Raw genomic sequence first — 12,752 nt, forward strand, 5'->3', positions numbered from 1 at the left:
ACCAAATCACAAGGCGGCACGTACTCACCTGCAACACATGAAACATCAGAGCGGTAAAACCACGCGTCGCCACCAAATTACAATGCGACAATTTCGGTAAATAAAATTATGAAATTACGATTTAATTCTCAGGTGAACGATAAGAACGACTTGTGTTTCATCGAATGCCCGAAGAACAAAGGGTATAAAAGTCATATCACGCCAGTGCAGTGCGGTGCGGTGTCGCTCCATCCGCATATAAGCAGCTGATACCGTGCGGCCGTCTTCCCCAATTTCTCCTGCCTCTCCGCTTAATCGTTTTCCGGAAGTCCGCCGCTGTCATCCGTCTCCACTCCCTTTCCACGAATTCTTTCACTTCTTTGATCGAAGATATCGAGGTTCTTCTGGAATTGGCTAAGGCAATCTTCTTATTATTCGGATTCGTTGTTACTTTTGGTTCTTTTTTTCTCGCCGTTTCTTTTGGGGATTTTAGGGTTTTCTTGGTCCGCTCTTTGTTTCGATCTTTCATTTCCTTTTTTTGTTTCTCCGGTTTCTTGTTTCTTGGTGATTCGATTGAGTCTTTTCTTGCGAAAAGTTTGCTTCGTGGGGAATAAGTTATTTATGGCGGATGGGTTCTTGACAGGGAATTAGTGGCGTCTTTAGGTTTCTTCAGGCCTTCGATCGGCTGCGTAAGGGTTTGGTGAGGCTTATTTCTTGGTGGGTTTTCTGGGTATAAGAAGGGAAATTTGATGTCATGAGAATTGATAGGGGAATGCAGAGATTGGATTGCGACCAAGAGGAAAGCGTGCTGCGCCGGAAGGAACAGATTGGGCGGGGGCTTCGTGCCGGTTCTGCCAAGGTCAGAACTCGTAATAAAGGAATGCTTTGAGGTCCGAACCTTTCGAGTAGGGACAAGGAAGGGCTCAAAGAAGTTAAAGCAGCAGACAAGATAGGGGAAGAAGATGACTAGAATCTTTGTTCAGCGTGGATCGGTGGGGTCTCCCTCGAATGCCAATCGCCCTCCTTCGAACTCAGTGCCCCAGCCTTCTGCCTCTCAGGCTGCCTCTAGTTCCAGGGAGCAGGATGTAGAAAAACAGGTTCTTGAAGACCAGAGTGCACTAAACGATCCCAGAGAGCCATCAGAGAGTGGTGACGATAAAATATTGAAGCATGATGATCCTGGAGCTTCTACTGTAGTTGAGGGTGGTTCCAATGTTTGTTTTGAAGAGGACAGATCTATGCATGATGTCTCAGCTTCTTCAGTTATTAGGCAAGAGACGAGTGAACCTTGTGTGAACCAAAAAGATTCTGTGCGATTGTGTACTGGCTCATCCCAGATTGTTAATGGAGGTTCATACCCTCCACCACCTCCAGCCCCACCTCCAAAACCGTTTTCCACAAATTTGGGCTCAAGGAGAACCAGCTTGGGGTCTTCAAACACTGCAAGGATTAGTTCTTTAAGAAGGCAGTCAGCTTGGCCGGGTGTCTCAACGCGGTCACCATCAGAATCTCGGCCTTCTTCTCCAAGGTCATATGGTGAAGGGGAAGGTTACAATAGTGCAGATGAACAAGGCCCTTGCTATGCGTCCTCTTTTGATGATTCGGTATGATACCTTATTGAATTTTGATCTTGCGAAGAAAAGACAACATGATTTAGACTAATTGTTTGAACCTTAAGTTCATATTTTTGGTGAAACATTAATTTACCTTTTGACATTTTTGGAGACATTAGCAGACTAGATTCCATGTACTGAACATAATATCATCTTTTCTCTTAATTTAGTTTAAATAATTGTGTTCATACAATGGTTATTTATGTGGTGGAAATTTTTTTTATGATCCTCTTTATGTGATATCTTGTAGACTTTTGATGCTTTGCATTCCTTTCTTTTTTACTTCTGATTTTCATCAGGCTATTTAACTTTTTCTCCTGTTAAATTTTATGTCTTTCCATTATTGGATCTGTCATAGGCAAAGATATCTGCACTTATTGTCTGGATGCAGTACCCATTGTAGCATATTCGTTTGAGTTTTCCTACAGATAAATTATAATCTCAAATAAATTGCACTGAAAGTTCTCTTTATGGCTCCTAATCAATTTCATTTTAACAGATAATTTGACTTTTTATTGCCACAAACAAAAGAGCAGTGCTGTATCATTTTAACAGATATCACACCTTAAGGAGCAGTTCTGTAAGTGTCTACATAAGGGTGCTGCCTTCATTTAGTATATTATATCCAGTTAACATGTCTCGCTAACCTTTGTGCCAACTGAAGAAAGATGACTTTAGCATCAGAGCATGTTGAGAAAATGGTGGTCAAATGATGGTGTCTTAAGCCACCACTGAAGTCATTGGGCATGGAAGACCACTAACTAAGATTTAGGTCTCATATTCTAGTTAGTATATCTATCTAATTGTGGCATGTTGTGTTGGTTATCCTTGTGTCAACTTCGTTAGAAAAAAAACATCCATTAAGTACTTCACGTCTTCAATCACGTCTTCCTCCTAGTATCTTTTCATCCAAACATTAAGCTAAAAGTATTATGAGGACAAAAAATTTGATGTTCATGGTGATTAAGCTTTTGATTTTCTTCCAATATGGTCCCTCGGTCGTCAAACTAATGTGTGAGGCCACTGTGAGGCTTGCAAGTAAGGCATTGTACCATTCCTATAATTTAGGGTGTCATCGCATATATTAGTTGGAGAAGATGGGTTTGGGTGGCTTTTGATCGGTGTTGGTGCTAATGTAAATTGTTATGGCGACAGCCAATATATGTCAATACGGTCTTTTCACGAATTTAGTTGGAATTGCTTAAGTCGTGAGATATCCTTGAGATATTTGTCCACAAAGGGTCACTCTAAGAGCAACCTCGCACAAGTCCCGAAAGACCTTACGTGCTAGTGAGACGAGACATATTAGGAGCCACCATTCGGTTAGACCTCACGTGCATCATACTATGGTTTGATCTTGAACCATTTTGGTCCTTAATGAAAATACTAGGTCTATTTGTCGCACATTGGAAGTGGGTAAAAAGTTGAATTAACTTGTAAGGGTTTGATGGATGTCATACTGGTAACTTGACTTTAAGCATTGTGGGCCAATGACTTATCCTTAACAGAGTTAATGAGTTAGTTATCCAATCAAATTGGATTATGGCATTCATACCAATTGAGTGCAAAAGTTGCACTCACTTATTATATTTGGTAAATGATGATAACATTTACCTTTTCTTGTTTCTGAGTTGTGATGTGATTTTTGTTTTTCTGTTGTTTATGTCTATGAAATACTAAAATGTCAATTTCTTGTTAGGAGAGAGAAAGGCTGTTTGACCTTGAGATACGCCGAACAAAGGGTTTTGAAGTCAAAAAAATGTTGGAGGATGGGAATTGTCTTTTTCGGGCCGTGGCTGACCAAGTTTATGGTGAGCCAGAATCTTATGATCTGGCAAGACAAATGTGCCTGGATTATATGGTGAGTATTATTAAAAAAAAGTTCTTAAAATAGTGCTAATTTGGCAGTTCTATTATCATGCTACATGAATGATGTTATCCACTGCTGTATGGATTGCAGTTACTGGTATAGATTTTTTTCAACTATGTAGTTAGTCATCATTGTATATGCATAAATTGATTTTCTACTTCTTTTATCAAGGAACAACTAGTATGTTTTTTGCCAATGAAAATGTTGTGGTTCATGCTAGTTTGTGTTGATGCTTGTCAACTTTAGATGATGTATCCTAATGCTTTCATGTTAGTGCATGGTGGTTAGATATGCATAATGCTTGTCATCATTGTATTCATCCTATTCTATTTTGGGAAGGCCCCTTAAACTCACATCATTTTACATGCCATCATAGCCTGTATTCAATGGGTTGTCCAGTCAAAATATGACTGATGAACAATAGGTTTGTCAGAATGTGATGATGTGTTATGTAACGAACAGAAGAGTCAAAAAAATAAGGCATTTGTAACTGAACAAGAACAGAGCTGTTAAAAATACTTTGGCCTAAATTTGCTTTGTCTCTAGCTAGCAGTCTAATATGCAAGTTCTATTTCTTGGTTTAACAAACAAAAGTAACATCCTTTTTGCAGAAAAGAAAGGAATTTAATGTTAACATTTGGTAACAGCTGATGACAGGAATCTTCTTAATTTCACTTTGTAAAAGAAGAACATGAAATATAAGTCCTGTGGTTTAATCAGCGTTCATTAGAGCACTTTGTTGTCACAATATGAAACAAGGCTAGTTGGAAGAATATGAGATATGGGTAAAAGACGAGTAATTTAACTTCCTACAGATTAAATATAGAACAGTGAGAATTTATGTTATTTCCAAAATATGGTGTGCATGATCAAGGCTAGTTGTTGTAGATTGATATAGATAAGTTACCATCTTTTTTCTTTTTTTGCTCAGGAAAAAGAGAGGGACCATTTCTCTCAATTTGTAACAGAAGGCTTCACATCATACTGCAAGCGGAAAAGGCGAGACAAGGTAAATAATGTCGACCTTTTCATAATTGAAACAGCTTGAGTTATTATGCTTTATCCTTCGCCTAGCCAGCAAAGAAACTTAAATATTTTCTGAGCTTATGATATTCATCATTTAGACTACTCGCCAGGGTGTCTCAAGCTAGTTTGTAGCTACAACACAACAATTCTGGTGTATTCTGCAGATCAAAGCAACCCTAGTGTATCCTGAATTTCTGATATACATGAACCTTATGTCACACAAGCTTTAGCCCAGTAATTATGATCATGATTTGCTGTATTGGGTATCAGACACCCACAAGTATACTGTTGAACCAATACAGGTACAGTGTGCTGGCGTACGTATGTTGGTACGGGTTCGATATCCATCTGAAATCTTAAAAAAAATTATTTCATAAATGAATCCTACCTAGTGTTAGTCAAGATTCATATAATTTGTGGTTGAAGTCTACAACACAATATATTGCAGTGAAATATGTGTCAGAAAAGGATCAAACATGGAATCTAAAGTATACATTGTAGTGCACAAATAAGTTAAAAGAGTCATGTAAACAATTGTGCATGATAATTGGTTATATATGAAGACCATATCTGTTCCTACCACCAAGATGAATGTCATGATTTCATGACAGGTGAGTTGGGGTTCCTTAATGTGATGATATTGTAGATCGATATAGTATGTTTCCAGGACCCAAGTATGAAACTACTCTCAGGACATCTATATTGTTAAATGGTGTGCAACGGATGCATCAATTTGGCAGTAGTTATCACCTCATCATCATGAACCACCCATGTTTTAAAGGGCTCCTTGGGCTAGTCGGATCATGGCAAATTCGGCTCCATAGGATGTAGTGCATCTGAGCTGTGGCTCCCATTGTTAAATTGTTGCTGCATACCATAAGATACACTAGACTATGAAAAAAATGATCAACGAGCACCATGCATTTATTATCCATGAGTTTGAGAATAGGAGGAACTGATGTCTGGCTTGGTGTCATGTGGGCTCCATGTTATATCATCGTATGAATCAACGGCGACAATCCATACCAATCAGCATTAGCTTGTATTCGTTTTGTACCCACTCATAACAAACTTGTATTGATCTATAATAATCTATATTCTATAGTTTGGCCTGTACAAACTGATATTTATCAATCAGTACATGGATGGGGTTCCACTCAGTTTGGTTCCAATCAGTACAAACTGATATGCTTACTATGGTGGTTGGTGGCAAGGTAACCTTACAAGGATTGTGCTGGGCGGTAAGCCAATCGCCCGGTACTAGCATACATGATCCACTTTTAACCGTTTCTAATATCTCTGTGTCTCTGCCTCTTCATCCCCTCGTCTGCATCTCCACCTCCTCTCCACTGTCAAACATCTTCTCTCTACTGTTGTCAAGTTCATGCATCTCTCTCTCTCTATATGGTTGGCCCGTGTCAATTGGCACAGACCTGTACCAACACTAAGGACACTCTGGCACTTTACTGGTCCAGTTATCCGACTTAGGTTTAACTCCTGGAGTGTTCCACCTTTTGCTACATGGTGGTCTATGCCCTAAGATTTCAACAGACCAGTATTTACTAATATTGTCTTTTATGAATGTAGAATCCATGTAGGCAGTTAAACCAAATGAAAGAACACGAAACTAAAAACCCATACATATGTGACATGGATGTGATTTGCATGTGCACAAAGAATGCATAAAAATGGCCATTATTCAAGAGAAGATATGAACAATGAAAATAATGCACAAGAGCATACTAACAGTAATTTGACAAGATGAGCTACTTCCAATTATGCATTGGTAAGCTGCAACCAATAATGTTAAAAAAAGACTGTATGAAAGTAATGTTTCCAATCTCTCTAGAAGCATTTCTCTTGAGTTTCCTATTTGTTCTCTATTAGAGCACTGCTGTTTGAGCTCTGGGACTATGGAAACAAAAAAGAGATGAAGAATGGAGGAGACGGTTAGTTATAACTAAGGAGATGAAGATACCTCACGAGGCCCATAGTAAAATTTGTGAGAGAGCTGCATGGGATAAGAGTTATTGGGAGGAAACCCTGGAACAGAACAGTTATACTATATGTTCTTTCTGTTTCTGTGTCTGCCACTGGATGCAGTACATTGATATTTGCTTAGTCATCTTTACAATTTATTTTATCTACTAATATAATTGATTTTTCTTGATGTAGTTATAAATGATTTTCCTTTGGTTTTATGAGCATAGAAAGTTTGGGTTGTTACAGGTCTATGGAAACAACATTGAGATCCAGGCATTTGCTGAAATGTACAATCGTCCTATACATATATATTCTTATAGCACAGGTGATGATTTGGAAATTTGATGATCATATGTGTGTGGTAGAATTGTTAACGTTAGCTCCTAAGTCTTGTGGTTTTATGCAGAACCTATTAATATCTTCCAGGGAAATTATGACACTGACACACCTCCAATTCGATTAAGTTACCATCACGGTAACCATTACAACTCACTTGTTGATCCACTCAGGATGACAGTTGGTGTAGGCCTTGGAATTAGCAGTCTTCGAGAGGTACGTTCTTCTGCATACAATTTTTTACACTTCTATTGACAATACATTCTCAGAAGTCTCTACATTAGCTCTTTTGGTTGTTCAGAGTAGAGACTAGTGAGTAATACAAGGAGTAATTTTGGCTACTAGTGTAATATACATATATTGCATGGACTTTTGTGTATTAAATTCTATAAACTTGTGTTTTTATCATCGATCTGGTTGTGGCTTAAATGCTAATAATTTAGGAAGGAATAAAAATTGACTAGACATTGTTGTGTACCTTGTAATTGTATAAATACCAACGTAGCAGGGGCATTACCTAGTTCAGTTGTAACAGTCTTGAGATCACTTGTAATGGTTAGGAAGTCTTCTCCCTTGGACGTTGACTTAAACATTTTGGTCACAATGGCATCATTTGTCAACTAGTAGTTGTCTCCTGTTTCTGAGTGATGCTCTTTTTCTTTGTAGAGAAACCTTGATAAGGACCAGGTGAAGGCTGCCATTAGAGCCCAGCAGGACCAGCAAATTGACAATGTAAGTACTGTGCCTATATGCTCACCGACTACTACTTTTGCATAACTCTGCTTTTCCAGCCGACCTTTGATCAGTTTCTTGTTGGTTTTCTTCATGTTTATAATTTGAAGATTTCTTATAAGCTGCTATAGAATTATAAAAGTCACAGCAGTATTTTTAAATAAGCTTCTAGGTCTTCGTATAGTGTGAATACCTATATAGTTGTTGAATCTATTTTCTTTTAGTGATTGTATCTGGGCAATAAATCTTTTAATTTATGTAGTCATATTGAAGACCATTCTGTTTTATACTATTTTGATCCAATATTCACACACAAATCCTGAAACATGCATCGTTCCATCTCATTTCCTGACCCTTTTTTTTTAAATTTGTCACAGCTTAGTCTGAACATGTGAATGAAAAGAACTGAATTATCAACCAGCCTTTGCGCAGTCAGTAAAAAGAAATGTCCCTTTGAATTGCCTGTAAGAGTCTGTCCCTTTATGGTGAATTTTCACCATGGATGGCCTGTAAATGTCTGCTCACCAAGGTGAAAAGAAGATAATGGAGGCAGAGGCATACCGGTGAAATGGATGAGGAGGAAGCAGCAGCGGGAACACGGTCAGGAGGGGAAGAGAGAGCATATGAGAGAATGAGAGGATGAAAGAAAGAGAGCATGCATGAGAGAAGGCAAGAAAGAAAAATATAAAGGAAAAAAAAAACGAAAGATATGGTGTTAGAGTCGTTCAAAATAAAAGAATAATACTGATACGGGACTAAAAATTTATTGCTTGGTACAATTCAATATGATCTGTTTGCCGTCCACTAAGCTTTGGTGTGGTGGGCTTACCGAACTGTAACATTCCATATACTGCATTGAACCAGGAGAAGTCAGCCAATCTGTATTCAGACTTCCAGTTAGGCTGTTAGATTAGTAAATAACTACCTGTATTGACCATTAGCAGTATTTTAAATCTTGCCTTTAATGATGCTGGCTTCCTATTTTAGCGATGCTAATCTCGACTCCTATGTACCAGCTCTCTGTTTTTGAAGGATTGTTCTTATGAGCGTTGTTTTCATTTTTCACACTAACGTATTATGCTTCAGCATGATTGAGTAATTATGCTTGTCTCAATTTTGGCTCTCTGTACCTCTCTGTTTGCTGGGTTTTCTCCTTTTCTACATCTATTTTAATGAGTAAAACAACTCCATGTTGCTCAAGTCTAATTCTTATAAAGCTTCAAAACTTTCTTATTAAGTTTCAAATGTCTGGTGGTGGTTGTGTAGAATGCTTCCACCAAAGGAGGTTCTTCAGATTTTATTACTGCTTTTCCCCTTAAATATACTTGGATAATTCTCATGTCTTTTGCTGATGTCAATGGTTCCTCTATAAAATGAGATAAAGCATTTAGTTATTGTGCAAAAGAAGTGTCCTTGACATCATAACGTCAAGTACATCACATGTTTGTGATGATACCTAGTTGTCCAATGTTTTTTACCATGAGTTTTTCAGATCCTAGATCATGGTTTATCTACTCCTATTGCTCCCGTTGATATATATTTTCTTCATTTCTTAATGTAGAGTTCCAGTTTTTCCAATCTTTTAATTGATGATCCAAAAGTTTTAGGAATCTAACCTAGAGTTTGATGATCATTGTAATGGATGTTTACTGGGTTTTCAAGTTTAGATTTCATTTTATTAATGTCAAGAATGCCTCTTCTATATCGTTGCATGCTAACTGGAGACAATGATACTCCTGGAACCTTTGTCAAACTAGAATCCTGTTTAATATTAAGGAATTTTCAAGTGTAAAGAACCAAGTTTGGCATTTAATAGATAATCTTTTAAAATTTGTAGCTTGTTTCGAGTAACAAGTTTCTTGCTTGGAACATTGCAAGTCTGGTATAGTGGGGCTTCTTTCTGCGATACGAGGCGTCTAAAGATTTGCATGATGACAGGCACTTGTGGCTGAGGGACGTTTTTACTCTGATCTTGAACTGACAGAGAAGGAAATTGAGCGGATGGTGATGGAGGCTTCACGGGCCGAATATTTAGCCAAGGACAACCTGAAGCAGTATCCTTCGTTCCGAGAGTCCTCCACGTCTAGAGCGGAACCATCATCCTCTGTGGCAAGTGAGTCCCTCTCATGTCTAATTGCATCCAAATCTGAAGTTAAATGCAAATAGTAGTCTTTTATCTGTTCATGATGAAAAATTCAATATATTGCTAACAGCAACAGGGTCGTCTCGATCTACACTGGAGGCTGATGGCCAGAGAGTCTTTTTGCCAGAGACTGTGCCCACCAGCAGCATGCAGACGGTTCTGTCGATGGGTTTCGGTTACATGCAGGTCATGGAAGCATATAGCATTTTTGGTGATGATGTGGATTCCATGGTGTGCTACCTGCTGGAGATGGGAGGCAACAGGTCTCCCCTTGGCAGGAATAGACATAAAGGGAAAGCAGCAGAGTGAGCCTCTACAAGCTTAGCATATAGCAGGGTGCATATGGCATATAGTGTTTGTAGACACGGTCGGTTTAATAAGGATGTTATGAAGGAAGGATATCAGACGCTACCATTGTTGTAGCCATGATGGAGCTCTGAAGCTGTAGAGCATGCAGCTTTCAGCATGAGGTGCTGCTAGTTGTGAGTAACGTCATGAACTAGAGGGCAAGTCTTTTAATAACACTGTTGCCATGGATCATAAAGAATGAAGAAGGGCTTTCGCTTCTTTGTTGGTCCTATTCTTCTCTCTCTCTCTCTCTCTCTCTCTCTCTCTCTCTCTTACAGGTTGTGGATTTTGAGCCATTTTGGGTTGTAGATTTTAGACCACAGAAAAATAAAGAAAAGAAATACTCTGAAAAAAATAAAGGCTAACTTTCTTAAAAAAGTTTTTTATTTTTATTTTTTTGTTATTTTTTAATATATTTTTATAAAATATTTTTTTAATTTTTTTAAAAAATAAAAAAATATACCTATATTATCAATATATTTAGTTAGTTTTACTTAAGTCATTCAATATCTTTGTATGTCTGTTGATAAATAGTCAACTTTTCTAAGATTTTTTTATGCTCCCTTAAGAATCTACAAAAGAAAATACGAAACTTAAGAGGGGATACGCAAGTAACAATTTCAATAAATACTTGATGGATAATATAAATTATGAACATAGATTTTGTAATATCTAAATGATCATGTAATAAAGGGTTTAAGGTGACTTGACGTGATCTAAAGTCTTCACGTAATATTATTGCGAAACGGGTAATTTTATCTTTACGTGATGATTACACAACCTGTGTTTACAAGCTTGAAATGATCACAAAAGTCAACTAAACTAGGTCTATCAAACCTATTACAAACCCTCTATATGTTATGTAAAATATGAACAAAATCAAAAGATATGGATATACATTGAGCATTACATCGAAGATCCTATTTATAGCTTTGTCCGTGATATTCTCTCGTACTTATTCCTTCGATGTCCTCGTCGAAGTTTTTACGGACACTACATCTCCTCACCTTTACTGTATCTTTAATCTTCTACTATAGTAGCAACGTACCTCTTGGCTCTCAGTTGCTCTCCGCTGTTGTTGTTGAGTAGTCAAACTTTGATTCGTTACGTTGCTTCAACCCGCCAATGACACTGACTCTAATATGAGGTTGGTTGAGTTATGTGGATCATTGTTGGTTCCTACGAATCGAAGGAAAAGACATTCCTTATGTGTCAATCTTTTAAATGTCTCACCTTGCTTGAACTGGGTGGATGCCTATTAGAGCTTTAATGAGCATCACCTTGTCGACTTCGAAGGTTTTTTTGGGTTTTTCCTTCACAAAATTTGCTCATCGATTCTTCTTCCACTTTGTTGTCACCTCTAAGTAGGTTTATATCACTTTTGCTTTCGATCAACATTTTATTGAAAAGTAAAGTAAACAGTCTTACTCTCAATAGTACTGATTATCATTGGTGATGATTTGACAATTGTTGTCTTTCACTAAGTTCCCTCAAAGGGCCTTTGAACCTATGCAGAGCTCTTGTGCTAGATAAATAAGAAAACTATGGTACTAGGTTTTGCCTATTCTTTTACGAGTTAAGAAAGCAAAGGTTACTCGATTTCGCCCGCCTCCTCAAGAGTTGTATTCAATGCATTAAGCTGGTTACTGGTCTTCGTTTGCTCTTTACTCACACGTTCGAACCACCCAAGTGTTTATGTTATTTGCGTTGAGTTAGCTATTGTGATTCGCCTTCTTACTGCTATCGACATAAAGCAAGTCTCTAATAGTTTTGGTCGTCTCTAGGATTGTGATATCTTATCTATCATCTCTATCGCCTACTCCTTTGAGTAGAAAAGGTATTGCACTGTGTATTGCCTACTTCTTTCTTTGGTCGAGCTCTCCTGCATCGTCCCGAAGTCTCCCCACTTTTGACCATTTTGATGAGAAGCCCATTAGCGTTAGTCTTATGAAGTGTCTTGACTTCTGCCCTTCAGCCTTATCTCGATACTTAGAGTTTACTTGTTCATTCTCCACCTCAGCCCCTTTTACGACCAAATGCCTTCCCTCTATAAGCGCAACGAATTATTGACTCTACGGAAGTCTTGCCACTGCGGTACTATGGTGTTGCCATGCCAATGGCCCTACTATCTGTTGTCTCGCATCTACGTCCCTTTCTTCATGATCGGTAGATCCGCCTCTGCGGCACTATGACAATCATCTAAGTCTACCTCTATTATAATGGACGCTTGGTTTTGGGTAGCTGAGTCCCTCTGGACTCGTTGCTTCCTTGCCCCTTTGACCACTAAGTTCAACACTTCTATATTCTCCAAGAAGTTCCACCTTTGATTGTATTCGCTCTTTTGGTAATTGACCTTCATCCACTCACTCTCGAGTCACACCCGAATAAAGTATAGCTCTAGGATAGTTCATCACCTAGCAGCTCTTGAAGTCCACTAACCTCGCCGAAATTGGTATACCATTATTTGGATCATGGGCCCCCCAACACAATCTCCATTATGCATCGCTTCCTTCTCGGCACCTCGAATGATAGCACTGTGGCATATTCTTTAAGAGTACCCACCTTTGCATCCTCTTACCCTATGTCAAGGGCTTCTGACCTCAATTTCGCCTCCGTAAGTCGAGTCACCTTAGTTCCTCCATCAAATACTTTTCCGAGATAAGATACATGTGTCTCAAAGCTCTCTTCGTCTTTGGCACTATGCAGGATGTGTCTGCCCCAT

At 38.4% G+C, this 12,752-nt stretch overlaps 1 protein-coding gene across 4 annotated transcripts; it reads left to right on the forward strand.

The window, feature by feature from the left end:
- The first annotated feature begins 244 nt into the window (after positions 1–244).
- Positions 245–10,249, forward strand: LOC135584564 (OVARIAN TUMOR DOMAIN-containing deubiquitinating enzyme 6-like). 4 transcript variants are annotated; one of them, XM_065097065.1, is made up of 10 exons: positions 245–398; positions 623–679; positions 748–1,583; positions 3,292–3,453; positions 4,394–4,471; positions 6,718–6,796; positions 6,878–7,023; positions 7,474–7,539; positions 9,478–9,652; positions 9,753–10,249. In XM_065097065.1, the coding sequence occupies exons 3-10, from the start codon at positions 942–944 to the stop codon at positions 9,989–9,991; spliced, it is 1,587 nt and encodes a 528-aa protein (XP_064953137.1). In that variant the 5' UTR covers positions 245–398; positions 623–679; positions 748–941; the 3' UTR covers positions 9,992–10,249. The 4 variants fall into 4 exon arrangements, with proteins under 4 accessions (XP_064953137.1, XP_064953138.1, XP_064953135.1 ...); XM_065097066.1 differs by having other exon boundaries at positions 758–1,583; XM_065097063.1 differs by having other exon boundaries at positions 623–1,583.
- Positions 10,250–12,752: the final 2,503 nt, after the last annotated feature.

This window comes from Musa acuminata, chromosome BXJ2-2, assembly GCF_036884655.1.
Source record: "Musa acuminata AAA Group cultivar baxijiao chromosome BXJ2-2, Cavendish_Baxijiao_AAA, whole genome shotgun sequence".
In the NCBI taxonomy this organism is placed as follows: domain Eukaryota; kingdom Viridiplantae; phylum Streptophyta; class Magnoliopsida; order Zingiberales; family Musaceae; genus Musa; species Musa acuminata.